The sequence below is a fragment of the Larus michahellis genome, chromosome 12 (assembly GCF_964199755.1).
Source record: "Larus michahellis chromosome 12, bLarMic1.1, whole genome shotgun sequence".
NCBI lineage: Eukaryota > Metazoa > Chordata > Aves > Charadriiformes > Laridae > Larus > Larus michahellis.
The window spans coordinates 6,249,486-6,277,276 of NC_133907.1; the positions used below are offsets into that span (position 1 = coordinate 6,249,486).

The 27,791-nt window shown below is 53.9% G+C and overlaps 1 protein-coding gene across 4 annotated transcripts in view; it reads right to left on the bottom strand.

The window, feature by feature from the left end:
* The window catches only part of CDH22 (cadherin 22), an 88,675-nt gene that overhangs the window by 15,641 nt on the left and 45,243 nt on the right, over positions 1 to 27,791 (bottom strand). For all 4 annotated transcript variants that reach the window (XM_074604936.1, XM_074604937.1, XM_074604938.1 and 1 more), the window contains 4 exons: positions 17,553 to 17,720; positions 16,363 to 16,550; positions 15,263 to 15,516; positions 7,824 to 7,960 (listed from right to left, as the gene is read on the bottom strand). In XM_074604936.1, the coding sequence (XP_074461037.1) occupies positions 7,824 to 7,960; positions 15,263 to 15,516; positions 16,363 to 16,550; positions 17,553 to 17,720 (747 nt within the window). The remainder of the gene's footprint in view (positions 1 to 7,823; positions 7,961 to 15,262; positions 15,517 to 16,362; positions 16,551 to 17,552; positions 17,721 to 27,791) is intronic.

Genomic DNA, 27,791 nt, shown 5'->3' on the forward strand with positions numbered 1-27,791 from the left:
GCATCTGCCAGCCGGCACAGACGGGTCACGCGGGAAGATCTAGAGCAGGCCCCTCACCCCCGCAACTCGCCAGCCCGTGCCTCGCACAGGCAGTGGTCCTGGGGGGGGGCTCACAGCAGTCCTGGGGGGTTCACAGCCCGCTCCCCTCCCGCAGGGGTGCGTGGTCCTGCCCCAGGCTCGCTCCGTACATGGGACGGAGATCAAATTTACAGCTCCACACACTGCAGTGCCGCTCTACCCCATGGCATGCATCGCAAAGGTACATTGAGCCCTCGCTATAAGATTATAAATCACTCTGGAGGGCCTAATGTTTTCTGAAGCACCTCGTGTGCTTCCAGAAATGAGAACTCCCTCGTACTCCATCTCCTTTGTTTCACCCAGAGGTTGCAACTGTGACAGACCCGATGCCTCTCTCCTCGCTCGGGCAGGAGCTCTGCTGCCTGTTTGTCTATAAAATTAATGCTGGCCCCCGCAGATCAGGTGGGGGAGGACCCAGGGGAGAGGAGATTTAGCACTGCTCCATAATTAGCTGGGAACCTAAGCCCCCTCCCCAGAGCTGCCTTCACCCCGTTCTCGCGTTATCACTCCTTCTCACCCAGACCAGCTGCTCTGGTGATTAGATGGTTGTTTTCGGGGGAGGGAGGCAGAAGTCGTGACTAAAAGCCTAGAACGATGTGTTATTTTAAAAGGCATGTTGGTGCAGTGAAATAAACTGCAGTCGCTTTCAGGGATAGAGGAAGGGGGAGGCAGCAGGGCAGGGAGCCCGGGGGAGGCGGAGGGGTGCGCCTGATGCCCACTGGAGCCACAAACAGGAGGAAAAAGGGTTCAATTCCAGCAAGAAGGACGACAGCATCTCATTGCCCCCTCCTCAGCCCGCAGGAAGATGGATAACCATCCCTGCTGCTCAGCTCTGAAGCAAGCTGGCATTGCCCTGGAGGCACTGCCAGAGAAAGGGAGAAAAAGAAGGGAGGGAGAAGAGCCCAGGAGGAGGAAGAAGAGCCCAGGTGGAGGAAAAGCCCAGGACCTCATCTCCTCCCCTTTCCAACTGCGACCTGGAGGATTGGTTCCTTTCCCAGATGCCCCAGCTGGCTGCAAGCAGGAGCCGATCCCAGTGCTGCCGAACTCTCCCCAGGACCTGTCGGCACAGCACGCGCCATGGTGGCCCTCCGGGGCCAGGTTGGGACACCTGGCTGAGCCTGAGCATGGCAGCTTCCCTTCGAGATCCCCTCCCACAGCCTCATCAGGAGGGACACGATCAGCGTATTTAGGGCTGGGCGTAGCCATAGGTCTCTCCCATTCCACAGCATCAGCGAGCAGCTGCCGGGAGTGTTTTATGCCGTGCATGTGAGTGGGGTCACCCACGCACCGCAGCACAGCGCCGAGGGCCGGCGCCGACCCCTCTGCCAGAGCCATAACTAACATCCCGCTCCCCTGAGCGCAGCTCAAAGCACAGTTGTCCTTTCTAAATGCGCCCTGTCATAAAAAAGCTCTCCTTTTGCCCCTTCCAAAATTGCGGAAGCCCGAGGCTCACGCTTACTCCTGGCTCAGTGACAGGGTTAAAATTTGACATCTCTAGGAATGTCAAGGTTAGAAATGCAACCATTGCGGCGGTGTCTGCTCTTCCAGTGAGGCACTCTTTGGCTTCTTTTGATTTTTGGCTGTAGCACGATCTATTTAAAGGTTCCTCCAATGCTTTCTTTATCAACCTCCTTCTTCCTTTGAGCCAGTACCTGGATTTAAGGGTAGGAAATATGAAAAATGGTTGGATGTATTTGAAAAAAAAAATAAAAAATCTCCAAAGCATCTCTGAAATATGTTTTCTGTAAATTGTGTGGCATAAACTGAATTTATGACGGGCAGAAGCGCGAATGAGACAGTTGGAGTACATCTGTGACGAAAGGCACGATGCGCCTAACTAATGCGGACTTCACACCTGCGAGGCCAAAAGCTCTGCCCTGTGCTTCCTCCAGACACACGGAACCGTACGCGCGTGCCCCTGCGCGGGCTCCAGAAGGAAAGGCTCGGCAGGTGTGTACTGCGGACCGGGGGGATGAGGGCTGCGGGAAGGCACGGGAACGTGCCCTCGCCAGGCTCTGCCAAGCAGCACCTGGCCCGTGGATGAGGTGGAGGGTGGCACGTACCAGGCTGAGTGCGACCAGAGAGGGGGATAAAAAAAAAAAAAAAAAAAAGTTGTCTTCCATTGCAGCATCTCTCCTCGGTATTCCAGCTCAGCTGACTGACATGCAAATTAGTTTAATTATTTCTTCTTCTAAAATAAATTATATTTTGCAGTGGCTGCAATATGTTGTGTCAGGCAAAATTACATTCAATATTTTTAAACTAATTGATGTCAGCCTTGAGAAAACCTGATTGACAGCAGCGAGGAAACTAGGCTGCTACCTAAACGCTTTCCTAAATTAAAATTAAACATGCCGTTTTTCTGCATTTCCTCCAGGAGTTGGAATGCTATTAATCTGAAAAGACTGAGGAAAGAGACATGGAAAATACACAGAACAAGGGGGAGACGCTGGGAACACAGCAGTGCAGTACGGCAGCTCCAGGCTGATGACTGGCGGCTGCCTTTGCCAACACGGGCTGAATTATTTCGGAGCCGCTGGAGCCTGCCGGGGGTGGGAGACAGGAGTTCTGCCCATCGCTTCCACGCTGCAGCGTCTGCGCTTTCCTCGATGCTACGAACGGCACAGCTCGGGATGAGCAGCGAGCGTGGCCCGGAATCCCTGTGCCGAGGTGCTGCTGGGTGGGCAGCGCAGGGACGGGACGGGATGGACAGGGAAGGGATGGGATGGGACAGGCAGTGCCGTGGCTCTGGAGCGGGAGAAAGCCACAGTCCTGCTGCACGGCAACACCGAGACCAAGCCTCAAATGCTCCAGCTGAATCTTCCTCCACATCCCAAGGTATTTTTTCTTAATTAACCGTGAAAATAGCCTGAACAGTACTATATTCTTGTCTTAAACATTCAGATGGAGAACGCCAACACCTTACCCTCTCCCTGGGTTCTGGACAGCTGACTGCCTGCAAGCCTGGCACTGAGAAGCTCTGGGCAACAGCTCTCAAAGGCTGGAAGGTTTGCAGCAGGCGCTCGCAGTGATGGGAAGGGACTGCTGAGATGCTCAGCCACCCCTGCCGTGGCAGGAATCACAGAATCATAGAATGTGTTGGGTTGGAAGGGACCTCTCAAGGCCATCTAGTCCAACCCCCCTGCAGTGCGCAGGGACATCTTCAACCAGATCAGGTTGCTCAGAGCATCATCCAGCCTGGCCTTGAATGTCTCCAGGGATGGGGCCTCCACCCCATCGCTGGGCAACCTGGGCCAGTGTCTCACCACCCTCAGTGTAAAGAACTTCTTCCTAATGGCTGATCTGAACCTTCCCTGCTCTAGTTTAAAACCATTGCCCCTTGTCCTATCGCCACATGCCCTTGCAACAGCCCCTCCCCAAGGGGGAGGAGGGGATCCCTCCCCAAGGAAAGGAGGGGATCCACGGTTACCGCTGCGCTGGGACCCAGTCCCTATCCTGCCAGACCCTCACACAAACTCACAATAAAGGACTTTCCGTTTTCACACCCGCACCTCTACTGTGAAGCTCCAAACCCAACCGTTGCTGAAGCACACGTAGCATTTGCACTCCTGCCCGCACACGCAGCCGGGCAGTGATACCGCACGCAGGAAGGTGCTCTGCCGCGTTCGCGGGGGAGGGCAGAGCAGTTTGAGGGAAGCCCAGAGGCCCCTGGGCTGCTCTTTGTGGCTGCAGCACCCGGGGAAAACACGGCTCACGGACGCTGTTGGGCACAGTGTACGACCCACCCTCTTCTGCCTCAAGACCAAATTAGTACAGTTCTGAATTTAAAAATTTTACATTAGTAGGGAAGCCAGAATAGGCTAAAGTGGACTTTAATCCTCATTATCTCGGCAAATTGGGAGAACAAAATGCAGATTAGAGGACTGGGACGGGCCATGCTGCTTTCCAGCACTCGCGCCATGGCTGTGAAGCGCAGGGTGGTTTTGCGGATGTCAGGGCAGCTGCCCGATGGCAAAGCGGAGCGCTGATGGCAAGGACAAGGCAGGGCCATGCCAGGGGTACGGCTCGTTGGACACAGGCGGCTACAGCAGAGGCTGGAGCTGAAAACGTGGCTCCCAGCTGAGGGGAAGCAAAGTGGAAGCAGCAGTTAAGCCAAGTAACATATAAATGGCTCTCACCTCTCCCGAGTCCTGCCCGAACTCAGCAGCATGAGAGTCATTAAATCGCATCCAAACACAATGCTCTGATTAAAGCCAGTCTCCAGCAGGAAGATTTATCATCTCAATTACCAGCAGTGGACACAGCAGTCAAGGCCTCATCATTTTACATGAGCAAAGAGGAAAACAGGAAGAGAATCACTAATATTAGCCCAAGGAAGGTAAACAGCTTGCGAGCGAGATGAAGATTTATCTCTGGAAATGCTTGGCCTGGTCCCAGGCCAGATTTGCTGAACAGCCCCCACGGCTCCTGCTGGCTGCCATGTTGCAAGGCCAAATATTCTGCTGGTCACCAGCCGGCCGAGGCGGATCCCGCCGGGAAGTGCCTGTTCTGAGGGGGGGAAAACCTGCTCCTCCTCTCCTCCCGGCAGCAGCACGCAGCCCAGCCAGCATCAGCTGCAGCCAGGCGCCTTCTGCGGCTTTTCTCACTGCTCCTCAGATGCCAAAACACTCTCTCTGGTTATCTGGAGGTGGGACATGCACCCCTGGGCACCGTGTCTGCTGCAGCAGCAGTGGGTCCCAGATGGGGGTCTCAAAGGTGAGGGGACAGCTCTTGTATGGAGCTGCTCAAACCTGACAGGCAGGCTCCCTGCGGGAAAAAGTGCTGTCGGCAGGCAAGCTTTCCTGGTTAAACCCTCTTCAGGACTGTCCTGCCAGCAGGCAGGGAGGTCAGTTGCGGAGGACACAGGGAGGCAAGACCCTGGTGTGACACACTCCAGGCCATGTGCCCATCAGCCGTGGGAATCGAGGGGGCACAGCTTCCCACCAGCCCTGACAAGCACCAGGCACGAGCCTGGGCAGTGGGACGCCCAGTGAGCTCACTCCGTTCCTTCTGCAAAGTTTACATCTCACTGAGGAAAGAGGAAGAATCTTTTACCACTTGCCTCCGCCGGAGTTGATAACATCCTTCCCGGTGGCACGCCAAACCCCGCGGCAGCCAGATGCAACCTGCATGGCCATGGCGAACGCCACAGGGCCCCACCAGCTCCTCCCGGCTCCGGACACTGGCGCGCCAGGAACGGCCAAGTGCCAGGAACCGCCAAACTGGACATGCCGGCAACAACACGGAGGCTCCCAGCCACCCCGTGCTCCACATTGATCCCGCTGCGCCGGCCACGACATGACAGATGCTGCACAGCCCTGCTCCGAAACCCCTCGATCACTTGGAAGGCTGTACCTTTACAACTGCCCTTTCCGCCAGAGGATTCAGACATAAATTGTGCTTTAAATTCAATATCAGTCATTAATATTTCATGATTACAAAACGTTAAGGATAATGTCACTGGGAGGATTGTCGGGGCAGTTAAAAAGGATGAGTCAGAGCTCACCACGGGAGAAGTCAGAGCGCTGAAGAGTCTCCCCGGGTTTTGAAGCGATCCAGCCTGACAGGCTTCCCTGCCGGAGGGGAGCCGCAGCATTTACCGACTTGTTCTGAAATCCTAGCCGCTGCGTGTAAATATTGTCCTTCTGATTCTTGTCACCTCAAGTTTCCTCTGGATGCTGAGCTGTGCTGCAACACCGTGATCCTCTCCTCCCCGGCCACCGCTGGCAGAGCCCCGGGACGTGCCATGGCTCGGCAGTGGGCTACCCTCCCTCCAGTGCAGCCAGCACTCCTGCCCGTCACTGTCTGATGCCAGGCAGGGCTTGTGACAGCACCTCAGTCAGATGGCACAGAGGTCACCCCGGCCGGCAGGCACAAAGCATCAGCACAGAGTGGGGCTTGGGGCACACAGCGGGGCCAGAGACGTTCCCCTGGGGCAGTGCGGGTCTGGCCAGGGACACTGCTCCCTCCTCTCCTAGCCTAGCCCGGCCCGGCCAGAGCAGATGGCTGCCACCACGGTGGGGTGACCCCGCAGCAGGAACCCACCTCTGGGCCCCAAGCCAGGCCCCGACATGGCGCCTTGAATGTGAACGGCATCTTCCTGCTCAAGAACGAGCAAAGAAATGAGAACCAGAACTCCTGAGGGGTCTCTGGGAACAGAGCCCGAGGAAGGCTCCTGCCCATGATGGACAGGTCTTGGCACACGTCTGCAGATGTCAGGAGGTGCTTTGCAGCCAAAGCAGCTCCCTGGTACCAGCTGCCATGGGGTGGCAGAGCACAGCAGGTCCCAGGCTGCCCCGTCAACTTGCGCATCCCAAATGTGGAAAACTTTGAAGAACACAGCAATGCCTTTCTGCTTCCCAGCACGGTGCCTGGCATTGAAGCTCCTTCTCCATCATCAAGCTCAAAAAAAGGAGGAACATAGAACACTCCCTGGGGCCCATGGGGCCAGATCCACCATCGCACGCAGGGACCGGGGGAGCCCATGAGCCAGGGCACTGTGCAAACGCGATGGAGGGCAGCAGGATACGCCCAGGGCAGGCTCCTACCTGCAGCGGAGCACCTGCAGGGAAGCAAAGCCTGCCCTTTGCTGCTATTATTTTCTTTTCATTCCTCAAGAGGAGTTTATTCCGAGCTCCTTTGAGCAGCAGGACCCAGGTTTGTTTTTTTCTTTCTTAACTGGAGAAGAAAAGACAAACAGGACTTCTGCTGGAAGCATCCACACCGGGCTCCGCTGCCCCCCCTCCCACATGGAGGGAAGATAAACTAACAAAACCTGCGGAGCCACTAAGCTGTTCCTTCCCGGCTCTCCCAGCTGGGTGTGAGCGGATTTGGCAGTTACTGTAAATACAGGCTAAAGGACAGCACAGCCGTAAGGGAAGGAAGAGACCGTCACCGGGGCTCTCGTGGGAGGGTCAGAAAAGGAGCTAATTTCAGGTGAGGACAAAAGAGCTTCTCCGCATCCTCCGCCTGAGACTTTTCCTGGTGGGCTGCAGGCTGAGGCCAAGCGCTGCGGCCAGAGACGAAGCAGCCTGGTGGTACCAACCCCGGCATTGCTGCTGCTCCCCCCATCCCCAGCACGGGAGCTCAGGGACACTCTGTCCCCGCAGCCCCTTCCCACTGCTGCGGTGCTGGGACCCCCCATCCACTGCTTGCTGTGCCTTGCCGAGCCTGCAGCCCCACAGGGAGACCCAAGGAGGAAGGGCACGGGAAGCATCCAGAGCCACAAACCCAGCGTGCAGGTACAGCCTGCAAATCCCAACCACCGTCAGCCCCCAGCAGAGGCGAGCACTGGCAGCCATCCGTGCCACAGGGCTCCCGTTGATGGGGCATCCACCCACAGCACATGGCTGGACTGGGGGGATGCAGGTGACGTGAAGACAGACCCCCCCAGGGACCCCCAGAGCCACTCAGCAGGTGCGAATGCAGGGAGCGAGCGGGACGGGGATGACTGGCAAAGCTGGCGCATAGATAACAAATTTGATTAGTGTTCATCAAATATACTATTCGACCATGCTCCCTTATTAATGCTCGAGTCAGGAAGAGTATTTTTAGGTTGTCTAGGGAGATGTCAGACTCAGTGCTGCTGCTTTTTCTTTTTTTTTTTTTTTTTTTTTTTTTTTTACTTCAGTGGTAATTAACACTTGCATCTTGGTCACCTCTGCAGTGAATGCGCCCACATTTCCCCCTCTGCCCCACTCCGGCCCAACACACTGTCTGCTCCATGCAGCACTCCTCCAGCTCACCTGCTTCCATCGCCAGGACGGTGATGTTGTGCCACCCTGCCGTCTCCCGGTCCAGGACCTTTCCTGTCACAATGGCACCTGTGTTGGCATCGATGTCAAAGATCCTCTCTGTGTCTGTGCTGCGGTCGATGGCGTACCTGAGGCCAGGCAGAAGGGGAAAACTGTGAACAGCTGGATGTGCCAAGCCCAACCTCGCCATCAGCCCCAGGAGCGCAGGGATCTAACGCAACAGGCCCTTTGTCACCGCTCCCGCTTTTCCTCTGCTGCAGCGTGGCACACGAAGGCCGTGTTTCTACCAGGCTGCAAGCCCAGAGCCTTCACGTAAAATTAAAGTGCGGCTTTTGGTGCATAAAGTGGAACTAAGCACAGACTGTGGACAACGGGAAAAACCTGCTCTGATGGGAACCTTATGCTGAGGATAGACAGAGCAATATAGAAATCATGGGCTGTAACTCCACTCGTGAGCCTGGAAAGCTTCTGAGCTATAGATTCAGGAAAAACACCAACCCAAGCCGAAGGGGGGCACCCCTGCTCGAGGAGCCCACCTCACCTACCACCCTCTCTTGGTCCTCCTACAGCCCCCACCCGAGTGAGAGACCCGGGGGCCGGTGTGGCAGCATGGGGCAGGCTGGGAGCTGGACCTGCACAAAACCTGACTGCAGCTGCAGCAGTTACAAATGGCACGGTCTCCTCTGAATCTGGACTGAACCTGAGCAACTGGAGCGAGAACCCTGGCAGCAAAGGTGGGCAACAGCCAACACCCCCACAGGCAACACAGCACACCCGCCGCAGCAGCCCTGGGATGTGCCCTCATTTGGGCGTCCCAGTTCCACAGGAGCAGGTTGAAGAGCTCCTGCAGCTCCGACCGGCTCCAGCTGCTCAGCAGAGACCCTTCACACGCAGTTCTCGCTCTTCTCCTCCAGCTGCTCCAGCGCTGCCCCCAACAGCCCCCTCCCTGGGCATCCCACCAACAGCCCCCCAGCTCCCCGGGCCACCTCTGGAGAGCACAACTCCCACCTCCTCCCAAAGGGCAACTGCACAGCTCACGAGAAGGGTCAGACACACGGGTTTAGCCCTGCGCCTTAGCCACGACACCACGAGCCCACGCAATCAGTCCCGGTGGCACATCCTGCATTTCCAACCATTACACGCAGAATAAAGCAAGCTAACATGAAACCAGGGCACATTTAGATATCTGCTCCTTGGGGATGGGGCTGGAAGGGAAGCCCGATGCAGCTGAGGCCCTCAAGCACAGCCGTAACACAAATAACAACCACCACCGCTGCAATCGGAATGAGAAATCCAGAAGGCCTACAAATCACAAACAATACAGCATAATGTTATTGTGTACAGCATCCTTCATACACACTGCATCCCAGAGTGCTTTACAGAATTAAATAATACAAGACAGCAAAGAGTACAAAGGATAAATTACCGAAAGGAGGGCTGTGAATAAATTAAAGCCTTCAGTCACATGCCCGACAACAGAAGGAAGATAAATGTGGGGACAAAGCAAGCTGGAAAGCTGACGAGACAGGACAGTACTGAGGGGCCACGTCAAACAAGAGGAGCAGAGCAGGACAGGCTCTAGGCTAGAAGCTCATTCCGGATGGTGGAGGTGCTCCGCACACTGCAGGGGTCTTTCCCAAGTGCTTGGCACAGTCCGTCTGTGCTTGGTGGGTTCATCATCCACGTGGCTCGCAGCCGAGGAACTCCAGCTCACGGCCACTGCACAGAGGCAGCCATGGCCTCCATGCCTTTGTGTCCCATGGCCAGGGGGGACCAGCTGCAGCTGAGAGTGCCTTCTGAGGGACACCTACCCACGCAGCCTGGCAGCTCTGTCTCTGACGGAGGCACATACAAAGGCATTTCTACGCTGTTTGAAGTGTTATACAGTACCAGATCACGTTCCCTAGCTCACTCCCTTTCAGACAGACAGGGGGATGAGAGAGAAAAATACAACAGCACTTGCTTGTAGTTAAGGAAAAACGTTCAAAAATCACTATCTAAGTTTCATCTGCGCGCATGCACGATCTAGCATGTTCTGCAGCTATGTGGCTGGCTTCCTCCCCTCTCTTTGCATCTAGAGGTGATGGGGACCTGCCACACAAAGCCAGGTACAAGCTTAGCCATCACTGAACCAGCTGCCAGGGACTTCCTAGCCTTTCTGCATTTTCTGCCCCAACTCCCAGCTGGAAACAGAGCCTCTACAGGCGCGTAGCCAACTCCAGAAGGGACAGTGACACTGTCTTAGCACATATTGCAGCTTCACATCCTCTCTGCTCTCGCTCACTGCAAAGGGAAAGGAGATGTCTGTCCACTCTGACTCGTACACCCCAGTCCAATGTACTGCTGGGGGAGGAACAGAAACCGGGATGACAACACCTAATATCTTCCCAGTAGCATAATTGATGCATTTGCATAACTGCTTCCATTGTTCTCCCACATCACCTGACCTCGAACATGTCCTGTTCTTCCATCCCACTTTTGAATACTGTTGGAGTTCAAGACGGTACTTCACTCTCCATACGCCTTCCCTGCTTCTCGGGTAAGCACATGCCTGTTTTGTTCACACTCGTGTCATTGCTGCATAAACAAAGATGACTGCAAAAAATAGCTATGCAGAAAAACCCAGTTAGTGATGGGAGACATCGCTGAGCCTGGGAACATCTGACAGCGGCTGCCTGCATGGCCGGAGGGCAGGAGGCTGGTAGGGGAGTGCTCTGCCTCATGGCACCAGTAACCTTTTCTTATGCTGCTAATTGTTTTGCTGCTAAGGTTGTCTTCTGTCACTTCTGAATTGTCTGCGGAGGACTGACCGCCCATACCCTGTGGCAGGGCACAAACCAAACCAGAAATCTGATCCCTTTGTCACCACTGCTACTCACAGAGCTGCCACCTTCTCAGCGCTGCGCCGGGGCAAAGGAGACAAAGCTCCGAGTGTTGCCTGTGTTTGCCAGGAAAGCAGGGCTGAGCCGGCTTCTACACACTGGGATTTTGGAGGTGGCCAGTCCGGGTGGGTCTGTAGCTCTCCATCTGGAGGCTCTGGAGCACTAGGCTGGCACTGGAGCTGGAGGCTGAGGGGGCACAAGGATGTCCATCTGCCCCCCCAAAAGCCACAGCCATAACCCACTCAGAGCTGCAGATCAACCTGCTCCACACTGCTCCACACGACGACAGACCTCCCCTCCCAAGAGCTTACGGCTAACTCTGCAGCTAGAACGAGAAACTATCCGCTATGCGCAGTTTACATCATTTTGTGCAGCACCATCTTTACCAACCAAAGTCTGTGCTGACCATCACAAACCTCTCCACCTCAGGTAGTCCAGCTTCGTATTCATCCGTCCCCAAGTCCAGCAGCGCTTCTCACCTGGGAAGATGTAGCAATTAATCCCTGGGTCCTCCAGGTACCCGGAGATAGGACACGCGCTCTTTCCTCCTAAAGCTGGCTGGTGCTCCATATCTGGAGCTGCAGTCCCCAGCTCTGATTGGGATGCGGACCTTGTAATCCGTTTTCCTCTCCTCCTGCTGGCACTGCCTGTTGGTTTGGATGTTACAAGTGACTGTTTAATTTAGACAGCTTTCTTGGTGCTCATCTTTCTCGTGAATGCATTTCTCAAGCAGTTTGTTTCACTTCTCCCCCCGAATGCAACAAGGAGCACATTTTACGCCGTGTGTTTTGTTAATAGGGAGCTTTTCAAACACTGTGTGAAAAGCTTTTTGTTGTGTTTGGTTTTTCCTCCTCTCCCTTTTGTGCTGAAGCAGGTTGTAGTTCTTGCTGTGCTGTTAGAGTCTATAAAATGCCCATGTCCAACACCTGTCTCCGGATTTGGTGAATGCCAGACAAGAATATCTTTGAGAACCTTAAATCCCAAGCAACATCTTCCCAGTGCTGATAAAGCCTGGAACGCACACAATCAGAGCACAGGCTCCCACCGCAGAGAGAAAAACAAAAGGCTCCCATACAAACAGCCTCACGTACACAGACAGTCTATCACTGTATTACCTCATACAATGGCTCAGATGAGAAAAATTGCACTACGCCCAGGAAACGTACAGCTAAAGCCAAAAAGCCAACTGGAAACTTAATTCTTTCTGAAAAATAGTGGTTCCATCTTTTGTTAGGCAACAAACAAAGGTGGAATAAAATAAGAAGCACCGGTCCTTTAGAAAGGCATTTCCTGCCCGTACCATGGTGGGTTTTCACGTTCCCCCTGAGGATGCGTGTCCCTCTGAGCAGCCACAAGCTGGGGCTGCTCACCCGGAGAGACGGGATGCTCTTCAGGCACCCTGTGCCCCACCCGGGCAAGCGGCTGCCAGGGGCTTTACATCCACATGCAGCTGGGAGAGGGGCAGCGAGCAGTGCCTCGGGGACGCCTCCCAAGAACAGAGGAGTCGGATGCCCCTTCATTCCTCATGTCTTCGTAACAGGTCACTTTGCAACCCAGCCCGGCTCATCTGGAAGGGATTTGTTCTCGACACCAAGTGGCCACATCCTTGTGGGACAAGCGGATCACCAGGAGGGCCGGGGAGCGCCAGGCTGAAACGTGCCTCCAGCAGCTGCTGCAGGCTGGATGGCGCAGCAGGAGCCGCACAGCCCTGCTTGTGCTGGCCTGGGGATGAAAACAAAGAGCCAAGGGCATCTCCTTTCCCATTTGGCTAAAAATACTTCCCAAACCTTGTTATTGGCAGCCTGGTGTCAGCAGGACCTGGAAACGCTGACAGAGCTGATTTTTGCTCTGCTGTCTCTGGCAATCCTCGTTCTTTCCTGCCTCAAGGGGAGGGCGCGTCTCATTGTGACAGAAGGTTGTGGCTCTCCCCTATTTACAGCGCAGAGCCAACACACAGACCAGAGTCCAGGAGACAGCAGCCACCGCAGAAACACAGCCATGTCTTTGCTCCCACCTCTAGCAGACAAGGATCAGGAAGTTAAAGGGATCCACAGAACTGCAGCGACTTGAAAGTGTTCATACCAACTTCAAGGAGCCGAAGATCAAATACCGGTCATGCTGGCAGGACCAGTTGCTCTCTACTGTACCCAAGGTGAAGTACAAGTGCTGGCTTCTTGTGACCGTACTTTGGAGTAGCACACTTCAAGTGCGAGGTGACTTACTGCCGTCTCCTGCTGACGGGTTAGTGTCACATCCTGGCAGGGTGCTGCAGGATGCTTGCATTAATGTTTGTGCACCGCTTTGAAGCTGTGAACAGCTGCCTACATGGCAAAGTATTTTATTAAATTACCCGGCTGGCCAGAGGACAGGAAAGCAGGGGAGATCCAACAGCACCTTCCTCCTGCATTGGTGCCACATCGGCGCGACCGATACAAACCTGCATCTCCAGTCGGTGCAGGTTAAAATGGCAGGGAAGGCTCACCTACCCCCACTCCCCAGGCAAGCGCCAAGGGAGCATCACAAAGGGACGGAGCTGCCACCGCGCACGACAGCAGGCACTGCAAGAACGCAGGGGAGTGGAGAGATGGACAGATAGAGACCAAATGCCCCAGGGGAGCACGGGGGACGCAGGATGAGCTACCTGCCCGGGGATAGCTGGAGGGAGGACACATATTTGGATGCATCAAGCCTGACAAGGGAAAACACGCGGCAATTCCCAAGCTGCAGCAGATGCCTGGGAGTCCTGTTGGCTGGGCCCTCGTGCCTGAGCACGAGTCATTGCCTTGTCTGGCACTAAGTTTGCTATAAGAGAGACATAACAAAGTTTGGGCTCTAACCCTCTTGCTCCTGCTGAGTACTCGAATCTGCTTCTCTCTGCTCCAAGTCCCCATCACCTTCTGCACAGCAGTAGAAAGCCTCCCTCCTCTGCTTTCTTTTGTTCTGTCTGCAAACAATGCAACAAGCTCCACGGGGAAGCAGCACAAAGAACAAGAAAAAAAAAAATGAGAATACGAATAGTTCTGTCCCCAAGGCCCCTTTCCTACAATTACAGATCAGAAAATAAAATCTATGTTCTGCAGCACTGCTAGAAACAGTCGAGTGAAAAAGCACACTCACACACATACACGCATGTAGAAGGACTGCCCGCATCTGAAGAGTGCAAACTAACAGCCACGTGCTCAGGGTGGGCCACAAAGAAATCAGATCTGTAGACCAAAAGGAGAAGGTAGCCACATGACAAAGTGAGCAGAGGAACTTCGAGAATATATCCAACAGCCAGCACCGACTAGTGCAAGCGGTGCAACGCTCGCATAGATAGCTCCTGGCACGCCAAGGCTGATTTCATTCACGTTCACCCCAAAGACAACTTTCAGCATCCAGCTTTGTGACACGACACTCTCTGCTAGCTGCCAGGCATCTGTAGATGGCAGCTTTCCACGTGTAAATTCTTTTTCTGAGCTTTCTAAACGTCTCAATCTTAATTTCCATCAAGATAGCTCTCACCCCACATTGAACCACTGCGTTCGCTATGGCTGCACAGCACCGGAGCTCAGCACCCCAAGCAGCCACAGGGACATCATCGAATGGGATCAATACCGTAACTGAGCCCTCGCTGGCCACGTCCTCCTCCAGCCCACATCCCTGACCCTGCTGCATCCCAGTTTATTGCTGCCTGCTGGGATGGGCTCGCTCCAGAGCTCTCGAATGCAAAGCCACCGCCGCTCATTTGAAGTGAGCGGCTGTGCACAAGGTGCCTGCAGCCCTGCCGTCACCTGGCACGAGAACACACATTTCAAGGAAATTTTCCACACATTGAGGATGTTTTCTGAACACCAGCTTTCCATCCCAACTGCTCGTGACTCAGGCCAGTTGGCAGAGCCAGAAAGCTGCTTTGTGCCTTAGGTAATAACAATTTAACAAGGTAACAATCTCTTTAGCCACAAATTAAATGGAAATGGGAAATGTCCTGTGCAGATAAGCTGCTGCCTGGATTATGTCCTCTGCCCAAATATAAACTCCTCTGATCTTTGGTCCCTGTGCACTCATGCACGCACACGCACAGCCAAGCTGTGGCTCTGCACCTCCCCAGTCCCACCTCATTTGTCATCCTTCGCCGCTGCCCTCCTGTCATTTCTGGTCGCTTGCCTGGCCTGTGTCAGGCACCATTGCAGACGCCTCACTGTCAGCAGCAAGGACATGCAAGCATCGCCCAGCCACCTTCCCCGACACTCCCTTGCCACTCACAAACCCATCACTTGCTGGTGACGTATCTGTCACCTGTGAGATGGCTTCTCTTGCTTGCCTGTTGCTCGTGCACGGGCTGCCGCTCACCTGCCACTGCCTGTCCCACGGGACACACTCACACGCTTGGCCACGCGTGCAGCACTTGTCACCTCCGCTGCATGGCCTCTCCTCCTCCGCCATCACCTCCCCTCTGCCCCAGCCATGGCCACGAGCCCCCCCCAGGCCACGTGTGTCCCTTGCAGGTGACCCCACGCCCACCATTGGAAGGAAGGATGATGATTGAGGTTTAGGCAGCTGCTTTACCGGACAGGATGGTTCGCTGTGTCCGGGTCAAGGGCGGTGACAATCCCCACGACAGAACCAACGTGTGCATCCTCCTGGACCTCCATCAGGTTGGAGGGGGGCCGGAATTCAGGGGGCTCATCGACGTCCAGCACCGAGACCCGCACAATCGTCTGGTCCCGGAAGGTACCCAGGTCCACGAACCGCGGGTCCACAAACTTGTTGAGGGCCTCCACCACAACAGTGTGCACTTTTTTTGACTCGTAGTCGAGAGGCTGAGACAACAGGAGAGGGTTAGCCATACCCAGCCTGAGGAGCCCCTCCGCTGCCCCTTCCTTCACTGGAGACATCAGGGATGCCACTAAAGCCACCTGCTCCCCAGGCAGCACCTCCACGGGAGGCTGGGACCTCTCATGCCCGTGCTCTGCCCTCCAGCTGGCAGCACCCACACTGGGGGGGGGGCAGGAGGAAGAGGAAGCCTCCAGCCCACTCCCCCCAGGAGCCCCAACAGGGTGTCCAGGCTATGCAGGGCACGGGCAGCTGGGATTCACTGGGAAGACGGCAGACTGTGTGCTGCAACTGAGCAGGTTTTGACCATTAATCACCCTGCTATTATTTCTACAGGGGAGGCGAGCAGAATGCAGCAGCCTTGGTGAGCAATCATTCTTTCTTGCCTGCATCAAGCGTTTGCTTGATTGTTTTTGCCACCAAAAGCAGATACAGTCAAAGTGCTGTTGGTCAGGTATAGGAATTAGGTGGGGATATTTCTCCCCGAGCAGGTGCTATCAATAACAGCTGTAAGAACTCGTCTCCGTAGCCCTACGCATGGCTTCCCCTCTGCACGGCTCGCTGCTTCGCTGCCGCCCAGGGAGCCCTGTGCAGGCTCCAGTGGGCACTGAGCTGCTGCTCCTTTCCAGCCTTTCCTCCCAGACACAGCGTTTTGCCATCCCGGCAGAACAGAGGCAGGGTCTCTCCCTGCACCTGCAGGCACAGAAACGCAACTGCTACTGCTCAGAGGAGCATTTATTTCAACTCAAATGCAGCAGCAGGAGTCCCCAAAGGAAAGGGCCCTCCTAGAGCTCTGTGCCCTCCCTACCCAACCAGTTTTCCTCATCTCTCACCTTCTGCACTGAGATGACAGCCTCCTGGGTATTACTGTCCGTGGTGACTTTGAACATCTCCACCCCTTCCTCATCCTTCACCTGATAGGTCATGTCCGTGTTCTCCCCGACGTCAGAGTCCTCTGCCTTCACCCTCCCGATGGCAGTGCCCACGGGGGCAGTTTCAACAATGCTGAACTGATACATCTCTGGAGGAGAAAAAGGTACTGTGGTCACTGCTTCTCCCTTTGAACTCCCTCCATCCTGATGCGGCCCTTCCCATACCGCCCTGGGAGCACCCTTGGGCTACCAGGGCTGCCCAAACTCTACCAGTGTCTATAGTCCAGAATGCCCTACCAGGAGAAACACAAACCCCAGCCAAAAACGAGGGCTGAGGGAAGACAATTGGGGAGCGCTGATGTTTCAAGGTGCCGGGTGAAGTAAGGGCTGATTTCTCTGTATGGACGCTGCCCCGCAATCAGTCTTCTCTGATTCTTTGCAAACTTGACCATTTCTGATTTCTAGGAGCTGCAGCTAAAGAGCTGAGCCTCCTGCAGCTGCAGCACCCTTTCTGGTCTGCCAGCCACGCGCTGCTGGTCTCTGCAGCTGGTGTGCACTGCAGAGACTACACAGCCTGCTCTTCCCAGCAGCATCGTCCTTTGGGGAGGAGAAGACACGAGCTTGAGCCACGGGCCACTAGCAGCGTTGTGGAAAACAGAGCTGTGCTGTGTCCAGGCTGCTGTCTATGAGCTGGGCGGCTTCGTGGTGGGGCAGAGCATGCCAAGCTCTGACGTGGCAGCCAGGAGTGGCCAGGCCAGCAGCTGAGTCCCTGCCCAAGCCCCTGGGAGGCAGCAGCACAACAGACCAGGCTGCCTTCTCCTCCAGCACTGCTCAGAGAGGGATCAGGAAAGGGCCCCACCACACAGCCCTCCTCACTCCCAGAACCAGGAGGAGGGATCTTGTCCGGGGCCCTGGAGAGGCTGAGACAAAGCCGCTGCCCCTCCATCACGCTGCCAGGCAGGGTCACATTCACCCAAGGAGCTGTGCGCGTTATGGTACCTTGGTGCTGCCTCCGTATGAGCAGCGGGGCTGGCTCACTCTGCAGACACCTGCCAGGCTGTGCTGGGAGCTGAGCTTCTGTCCCACCGCCCGCAAGGGGCCAGGACCAGGACAAGAGCCAGCAGCTGCCCCCCGCTGCCGTCAGGACTTACTTTGAGGGAAGCGCGGTGGGTTGTCGTTGACATCGGTGACTACGATGGTGACTGTGGTGGATCCGGACAAGCCACCCAGCTGTCCCGCCATGTCCGTTGCACGGATCACCACCTCATACCGGTCCTGTGTCTCACGGTCGAGGTCAGCCACGGCTGTCCGGATCACCCCTGGGAACAGGCAGGAGAGCGTGAGCACAGGCAGGTCACAGAGCACCCACAGAGTCACAGACAAGATGAGGCTGGAAGTGGCCGCTGGAGATGACCTCATCCAAGCCCCAGCCCTAAACAGGATCAGCTAGATTGCCCAGCCTCTCCACATGTGGCGGATGCTCCAATACTTCACCAATCTTCATGGCCCTTCCCTGGACTCACTCCAGTATGCCCGTGTCTCTCATATTTGGCAGTCCAGAACCAGACACAGCATTAGTGCCACCTCACCAGGGCTGAGTAGGAGGAATGGTCACCTCCCTTGACCACCGGCAATGCCCTTCCTAAGGCAGCTCTGGGTGCTGCCGGCTCCCTTTGCCCCAGGACCACCTCGCTGGCATCAACCACCAACATCTGCTGGGCCCCGGTGCAGAGGGAGCAAACCCTTCTGCAGCTTTCACATAAGCAAAAGCTGGCTGAGGGGAGAAGAGGGCTCTGCAGAGAAGAACAAGCCCAGGGGGTTGTCAGCCAGGCGGAAGCACCCTGAAAATCCCAGGAATGGCCACAGGCCCAACCTGATCCCACCAGGTCTCTGCAGCCGATTCACAGGCATGTTGCACAAAAGGCTCCTGACTGCTGTGGTCTGCCGGTACCATTGACAGGGTTAACCCCCAGTTCAGAGGTTTGCTCTTCTCTAGGAGCCTGGCTGAGGGATTGGCGAGGGCCAGAGGCACAGGAGGACTCGCCCGGATGCGGGGGCCCCACTAGGGCCAGCCTTGAGGCTCGCACAGAACAGCGGTGTAAGAGCCCAGGCTGATTCACAAAACCCCTCTGGCACAAATCTGCAACAGCCCACTTATCTGCTGGGGCAGGAGCCAGGCCCGCCACAGCATTCCCAACAGCATATCCCACAGTGCCAAGCTCTACTTCACAGGTGCCTGGTGGCCCAAGCACGCCTGGAGGGGCCTCCCCATTTGATTTGGAGAACGAGGGGAGGGTTGCAGTGTATTTCCAAAAGTCTGTCTGCACAAACCCCCTCATTTTCAAACGTCCCTCTAAGTTAAAGACACCAGAGATGATCTGCACGCTTTATGTCAGGGGCTGAGAATGCTCTAGAGACCATAAGGCTTAACAAAATGTATGGCACGTTAGTACTTTTTATGAAATGAAGTCTCTTAAAAAGTGTTTCTAGGTCTTCAGTAGTCATCTGGGCCTGGGGGAAATGACCAAACTAAAATATAAAGGAATGTAAAACAAGAAACAAAGAGTAGTAAAACCCAGAAAACATCATGAATGGCAGAAGTTATGACTTCCCATGTCACACAGGAGTGTTTTATTTACATGGAAACAAAGCAGAGAAGAAATATTTTGAGAATGAAAGAAAGAAATGGCTCTGCCCTGAGGTGGCACCAGGGGCATGCATGAGTGCACACATGGATACAAGGTCATTAACAGCACATTCCCAGTCCCGCTATACCAGCGACGCCCCAGAGCAGCTAGGAACCAGCTTAAAATCCCCTCCAGCTCCATTTCTTAACATTCTCACAGATTTAGACATTGTTTTCTGGTTTTGTAATTGTTCATTCTTCCAAGCTTTTCTGTTTAACTATTAGCTTTCCCTCCTCCTAGTGTGACCTGCAAAAATCCAGCTTTGCTTTGTTTCACCAGTAATCCTGCCTGGTGCGGGGGGAAGATGATGGAGGGGGGTTGCCTGGCTGTGTGGTGTGGGTCTCCAGCGAGTGGGGTCGGACCTGGAGGAGACAAGGAGCTTGTCCTGTGCCGAGCAAACAGCAGAGAATCATCCAGTTGCTCTCAGTGGCTTGCAAGACATTTGCTGACATGCGGCCAAGCCAGCAATGGCAGAGCATAGCAGCCGTCCAGGCTCCAGGCAGACACTTCTGGGAAGGCTTCGGCACAACCTGAGGACAGTGGAGGGGACATCTGGGTGCCAGCAGGCTGCAAGGAGACAAGGTGTGGGTCCAGGGACATACCCCAAGGCTTCCAAGCATCAGTCCTCCACAGCCAGTGGGTTGCCACAGCTTCCACCTTTCTGACAGAGGCCGTGGGTGGATGGCTCACACCAAGGAGCCACTGGTGCTGTGGCCCAAAGGCAGTCAGAAACACCGCTGAGCTGGGAGGATGAAATACACCACCCCCCCCCCCCGCCCCGCCAACCTTTGCATGACATTACAGGTGCAGCAGGAGCTGGCAACACTGTTCTGGAGACATTTATCTCTCCTTGCTTTCTGAAAAGAGCAATTATTCCAATGATTATCACCGTTAGGATTTATTACAAAGACATAACCGCTGTTTCAGATCCTTGCTGCTCCACAGCTCTTGTGGACAGGCACAATTTCACACAGCTTCTCTTGTCCCTCTGTCATTTCGGTTCTGTGATTACCTGGACTCCCACTGCCTTCAGCCCCATCAATCAAGAGGAGGCTCTGTCTCACCCACCATCTCTCAAACACTTCCAGCATCTGCCTGTTTGCACGTGGGTAACTCTTAGCCCTTCTGTCGCTCCATCACCGAGGTCCACGCTCCTGGCTAGCATGCAGGTGAGATGCAGCACAGAGCACTGCAGAATTTCTGCCAGGGAGCATCCCGACCCCTCCGCGGGAAGACCCATTGATGGTGCCCAGGGTCTGCACTGGCATCCTCGTTCATCCTGGGTCTGTTCAGAGGAAGCTATTAGACCAGGAGTCCCACCCCACCTCATCCAAAGGGGCTGAGGAACACCGACAGGGAGCAATGAATGCATCTCCAGGCACACGTCCCAGCTTCCCATCCGAGAGCAGGCAGGACTGGCCTTGCACAGGCACCGTTTCCAAAGGGCTGCACGGGACTGGCCTCCGCCGGCCATGCTTCTAGCCCTCTCCTGCCTCTCCACTATGAATACAAAACCGCTATTTCTGGGCAAGCACTATCTCATTGAAATTTAAGCAATTCTGTTAATTAACAGGGTCTGAAGCATTTTATAATGAAAATGATTCATGTCAGCACAATAGTGATGAATTGGGATGAGAGGGAAAAAAGCTCATGCATTCACCAAAGCTGTAATGACTTAACTGAGCTGCTCGTAATGATATAGCTCATAATACGCCATGCAAGATGGGAGGAAAGTGCTCAGGCGCTTCCCAGAACAACTCCAAGGTCACCCATCCCAGCAGGGAGCAAGTCCAGGCCATTTGGCACGTGCAGGGCAGACAAACGGCCCCAGCCGGCTCCGATTCTTCTAGTGGCACAAGGAAGACAAAATCCTCATCTTTGACGGGGGAGCAGACTGTGAGCAGAAACCACCTCCTGCCAAGACGCATTGCTGCTTGTCCCGTCCATCCTGGAAAAGTGGGAGTCTGATGCAGACGAACTGCCCTTCCAAGAGCCCCAGCAGGACTGTCACCGAGAAAGCTGCTCCCCCTGGAGCTGCACGGGCCACACCGAGCTCCTACCCCAAATGTCAGGCTGGTTTTGCCTTTTAGGCTGAGGTACCGCGTACCATTTTCTTATCCTTGACAAATCAGGGTCTGCAAACATACTCCACACCAGTTCCTTCAATGTGGCACTTTGAGTGCTGCCATAAACACCCACCAGCAGCAAACTTGCATGGTCCCATCTCCTGGAGCCGGGACAGCCTCTGCTCCCAAAACCTGTCCCCCACGGACTCTGCAATGCAGCAGCAGGTGATGGCGGCAGGGCTGTTCTCAGGGTGCAGAGATCTCTGCTGCTGCATGTAGAACATGGAAAAATCCTCACTATCATCTCCCAAGGTTGATCTTTCCAGCCAGTAAAAGTGCCAAACTTTGTCCTTCCCAGACACTGCTAACAAAGCAAGAACCACCTCCAGCTCAGACTCATCTCCTGAGTTCTTGTCAGCATCTGTTATAGTTGAATAATGCAGACGCATGGTGGCATACCCTCTGGTACAAGGCACATGTGGCTTTCCAGCATGATCCAGATTAATCAGTATAATTACCAGGCAAGGCGACACTTACAGCATCACATAAATATCATCAAATCTGCTCAAACAGCAGACACTCTTTGGGCAATAAAAGGAAAGCAGGACAAAGCATTCAACAGGTAACTGCCTTCCAGGAACCCCATCATTACGGGCTTTGCTCTGCTCTTAGGTACTTCTAGCTCAGTATCCACGTCCTCAGAGACCCTCTGGAAAAGGCACCTTCCAGCTGAGGGGAGTCAGGAGCAACTCGCTCCCTGCCACGAAGTGCAAAGCCAGCAAGTCATGGAGTTATGTACATGGATGTATCCTCAGCAGGTCCCTGGTCCAACTAGAGCTCAAAGCCAGCAGTCTTCAAAGGCAAATGAGATTACTCAGGGCCACATCCACTCAGATTTTGAGTACCTCCAAGGATGGAAATGCCACCTTCATGGCGACAAGTTTTCTTTTTCTCCCATTTGTGTCTTTTTACTGTGCACACCTGAAAGGAGTCTGTATCCATCTTCTCTATCCCCTTCTATTTAGCTGGATAAAACAGATTCACTCCTTTCCAGCAGCTTGGTCAGTTAAAGCAAATAGATCTTGCCTCAGCCCAGGGGTGGCAAGGCATCTGCCAACTAGACTGCAGATTCCTCACCTGTGCCCACACCTGCCTGCAGGGTCATAGAAATACCAATATATCTGCCAAGACACAAGTGCTGCTTGAGTCACACATCCCGGAGGAGGTCAGCCCACTGCAGGTGGGGTCTTAGCCCCAGGAACCAGCACTTCATCTCTCCTACATGCACAGCCCCCCTTCCTGTCCTTCAGCTCAGGACAATTTGGGAGGCAGAAGCTGAGCAAGGTGCTAGGCACAGGGTTCAGGAGGTTCACGGCTCTTCAGCAAATAAGGTACAGACCTGAGATCCAGAAAAGGAAACATTATGGTTGCATCAGCATAACCAAGCTCAAGTTAATTAGAAGGATGCAGAGTCACACAACTATTGTGGCTGAGGGATGCTGCAGCCAACAGATTTTTAACGTGGTACCTTTCATAGCGGGTGGCCAAGTCCTTTTCAAACCAGCATGATCCCAGGGCAGCACCCGCAGAGACAGAGCTGCTGCCATGCTCAGAGAGGAGCATCCAGCAGGGGCTCGCTCCTGGCTGGAATCAGCCTTGCCCACGCCAGCGCAGAGGCAGCAGTGCCCTGGAGGTAGGCAGTGAGCTCTGATAGATGGGCCAGCATGCTTACCCTTCCTTTGTCCCTTCTTTTAGCAGCTAAATCCCTCAGCATTTAATATTAATTCCCACTGCACACTAGTAGATATACCCTAATTTCTTCAAGATGACCAAACATGCAATTGGGCCCCAGACCAACCAAAGTTCCTGCACCAGTGTCTGAAAAGGACTGTTGATATTCAGTCTTCCTAATAAGAGCAATCACCTTAAATAAGCACGGCTTCTCTGCAGACTCTCAGCACCCATGCTCAGAGTCCCTCGTCCCTGTACACAGCTCTGGCAAAGAGCTTCTGGGACGGGGCACAGACCTGCATAAACCCACGCACACACAAGAACAAGCACACACGGATATCTCTGTTCCCAGGCACTGAGGAGCATTTTTAACAAACTGGCAAGAGCTGCGGAGAAACATGTTCTGCCTCCCACCACCGCATCACACAGATCCAACAGTTCAACAGCCCGATTCAGCACGCAGCACATTCCCAGCAACAACTCCTCTCCCAGTCTACCCCTGCTACCCCGGGACTAGGGCTGTGGTTGAGCTGCAAACAGGGCAAGGCTGACAGGTAAGGATGAAACAACTAATGACTGCACACAAATAACCACCAACTTCATCCCAGCAGGCCAGTATTTCTTGTCCTGCTCTCCCTGGCACAGCAGGTCAGTATTTCTTTCTCCCTGGCACAAGGACACCTAAGCCCTCACCAGCTACGTCTCCAAACCAGGAGATGAGCTCAAAACAGCTCCTGACTTCTAAAGTAATCATAAATGCCAGACTGCATTTCAATTAGCCTTCTGAATCCTTCTGCCTTTTCCCTGCATACAGCAGAATGACAGACTTTAAGAACAACCTCTTCCTTTCACTAAAAAGGTTTCTCAGGATTCCTTTTGAGCTCTCCTGAACTGACCAGCTGGGCTTTTAGGGAAGCACCAAATATCATGAGGCCTACGATGTTACCTGCTGTGATTGTTCCGTAGCAGTCAATATCCCTGCAGAGGGATGCACAAGACTGCTGGAGCTGCGGACACCAGGTTATGCTTCCCTTTCCCTTCTGGGTGTCGAGTATTTTCAGGTTTTCCTCTTGAGGCTGCAGGCAGGGATCGTAGGCAGCAGCGAGCCTCCGGCCATGCTGGCCAGAGATAAGAAAGGGCATTGCAAAGAACACGGGAACGGACATGAACAGGCAGGCACAGCTGCCCGCCGAAGAAAAGCTTCACCCATAAAGGTGAGTTATCTGCGAAGGTGCAGGGAGCGCAGGATGATAAAAAGCAACATGAAAATTTGGCCTGCGAATTTAAATGCACACTGAATTCCCCTCTCATGCAAATGCACTGGGAGTCACATACTCCCCGTGCTCATCTCAGCATTTGAAAAGGGTAAGTTAGAAGGATCTTGGTGAGGATGAGCTTCCTCCTCTCCCCTCCTAGAGCTAGAATAGGAACTAGCACTAAACCTCCTGACCCATGTCCTGGTTGGGCAAAGCTGGGGCTGGTGGCCCCCACAGCCACCAGCCAGCCCCTGCTGCAGGGGCAGAGGGGCGCTCTGCAGTCGGACTGAAGCTTGCTCACCCCGACGGCAGAAGCGGCTGTTTCCCAATGGAAGCAGCAGAGCACATGTAGGTGCTGACCACCCTGGAAGCACAGCCTCCTCCGGCAGGAGCAGGGCAGCCGCGACGCGGTGCCACGCAGCTCGCCCCTTACAAAGAGCAGCCAAAGGTCAGCTGCACCCTGTCTGCAACGGAGAACAAAGGAGGAAGGCAGCACAAAGCCTAAATATGACTATTGCCTGCAGGCTCTTGCAAGGAGCCTAGGGGATATTATCATAGCTGGCACAGAGAATCACACCTCCAAAGTCTGTGTATACAAAGCTCCCCAACTCATACACCAAAAAAAGCCGGCCTAAACCTTCCACGTGTGCGGGGTAAGTTCTGGGACCTCATTTGAGGTACACAACACAAACCAACAGACAGTTTCAGTCTCTGAAACTTAGCTCTCAAAGCAAGAGATAGTGGCTGGTATATACGAAAGAAAGAAGAGCTCATATGCATCAGCTGTGCTTTTTCTTCACCATCATTCAACATTGTGGGAACAGGAGTAATTCTCCAATAACTTTGTGGACAACAGCAAATCATAGAATCATAGAATTGTTGAGGTTGGAAGGGACCTTTAAGATCATCGAGTCCAACCTTTAGCCTACCCTGACAAGAGCCACTTCTAAACCATGTCCCTCAGTGCCCCATCTACCCTTTTTTTAAACACCTCCAGAGATGGTGAATCCACCACCTCCCTGGGCAGCCTATTCCAATGTTTAATAACCCTTTCAGTGAAAAAATGTCTCCTAATATCTAATCTAAACCTCCCCTGACGTAACTTGAACCCGTTCCCTCTCGTCCTATCACTTGTCACCAGGGAGAAGAGGTCAGCCCCCATCTCTCTACAACCTGCTTTCAGGTAGTTGTAGAGGGTGATAAGGTCTCCCCTCAGCCTCCTCTTTTCCAGGCTAAACAACCCCAGCTCCCTCAGTCGTTCTTCATAAGGTTTGTAAATAAATGCCGCGCTGCAGCTCCCACTGTTCCAGTGGGGCCATTTAGTTGCTTGTCCCCCTCCAAAAATACGTCTGAGACACTGGGAATTCAGGTCGTATTGAGTGGTAAGACTTGGCATAGCATGGCATACAGACGGTTTGGGTCTGCCTCTGAAGGGTCCATCAAATCCAAAATCCCAGCTGAATACTACAGCTAGCAACATCCAAGAACAGAGAGAAAACAAGTGTGCAAAGCACACTTGTACATGCGGCACCTATACTATGAAGGACAGTGCCAAAAGAGCTGGTTGTAAAGGTAGGGAAGAGAGAACCCGCGCTGGGAGGAGTCATGGGCTTCGGTAGTGTGCAAGGGAGCACGTGCGTGTATGGACCTGCAAGAAAAGGTGAAGGAGGAGGTCAAAACCAAAAAGGGAAAACAAATTGTTCTTCATTACCATATATTATAAGAAATGTATCATGCCAGGGTTTTATGGTTCTTTTTATGGCCATTAATAACAATGGTGGCTCTGAGAGTTATGCTGCTGCTATGGATAATTAAATCTTATGCTCAGGGCAGAAGCTGGGCCACCCAAGGCAGTCAGACTAAGATTCCCGTGCGGAGCATGAGAAACCTATCCAAGTTCAGAGTGGGAGTGGGGTGGGATTTGCTTGGGCGAATGCGTTGGCTCCTGGCAGATACCAAAGAGACAGGCCATCCCCCCCCTCAGCACTGCCAGTCCTGCACCTGCTGCCCCCAGCCACGCGTCCGGGCATGCAGGGACAGGGACACGCAGCTCACGCCAGGCACGAGGCCACAGGGGGTGCAGGACAGGCTGTGACCGCGTCTGAAGCAGCCGACGGGGCAGAGCTGCACATCGCATTCCTGAAGTCCAGGCAAGGCAGCTACAAAAGACCATTCCCAGCTCAGACATCACCGAAGAGTCAGCCCCGGCACCTGCTTGAGTGAGCGGGCAGATATTCTGGAAACAGACATGCTCAAGAGGGGCCTGAGGATTCTTCTGCAGACTGTCAGCAGTTTTGCTTTTATGAATCACAAACAAGTAGAACAGTAAATCAACCCCCCCCCCCCCCCCCCAGCACCGTAGCGTATGAAACAACCAGCTTGAGAATTAAAACACAAAAAGTCAAGGAATCAAGAAGCTTGGATTCCCAGAGTGACATTAATTCTCACCACAGTCCCACAGGGCACATTTTAGTTTATGCCTTAATACAGAGCATTAATGTTGTTGCAGGAAGCTGAGCCTCTGCGTGTCCTGGCTTGTGCATTTTGCTCCCAGTGGTCCCTCTTCATTCCAGCAGCCAGGCTTCCACTCCCACAAAGCTGACTCAGATTAACAGGATCTCACACGCACCTGATTTTTCAGTATTTAGCCCGTTGTTCATCCATCTTCCCCCTCATCTCCCTCCTCCCAATAAAACACAGCAAATCTGTGAGAGAAGAGAGCCCTGATGCAGCAGCTCCTGGGCCAGGAGTGGGCACAGCCCCAACCTGCTTCTTGTGCACTCTCCCCACAACAGCATTTTCCACCACGTACCACAGCTCTGCCGTCAGGTGTGCTTGGGAGCTACCAAATTTGAGCTTTCCTCCAATGGTACCCGGGGCTGGTGGCACAGTCGGGGCTGTGACTGGCTTGCCCATGCACACCAGACCGGTTCTCAGGAGGGACATGGTTTTAGGTAGCTGCTGAGGCTCAGGCACTCCTTACACTCTCCTTATGCCAGAGCCTCCGAACAAATATCTACTCAGACTTGCGTAAAAACAGCCTTAGAAAGTGAGTGTGACAGAGACTGGGCACTTGAGCCCGGGGCTGGTCTCAGCCTGTGTCACTGCGGTTCAGCAGCAGGGTGGTGGTGGTGGGGACTTTGCTGTCCAGCTTTCCAAGGAGAGCCGCAGCTACCCAGCGCGCTTGTCCTGTGACAATTTTTCATTACGCTGTGGGTACTTTACTGCATGCTTTGTGCCTTAAATACCTCTTATTAGCATTTGAGTGTCTTCCTTCCTTAGAAAGCTTGCAAGGCTCCCATTAAGGGTAATGAGAGTCACACTCCTGGGAGGCAAGGAGAATATATACCCCAACATCTCCTGGTTATGGTCTACTCTAACCAGTATGTCAGAGCATCATCTGCTAGGGATTTATTACAGAGGCATTTTACAACAGGGTCTATTATAAGTTATTAAGGAATGGAGCAGCTTCTACTGTTCTTTCATTAAATATTAATAGAACATTTATAAACCGATCCTTAATTTAAAGTGTTACCTTTAATCAAAGCCCCGGTGATAACAATGCAGCCTTTGGTAAGGCCCCTCTGGTAGTGCTTAAACCTTTCACACTGAGATTTGACGTGCCTGCGGGCGCACTCGTGCGCTGGGCA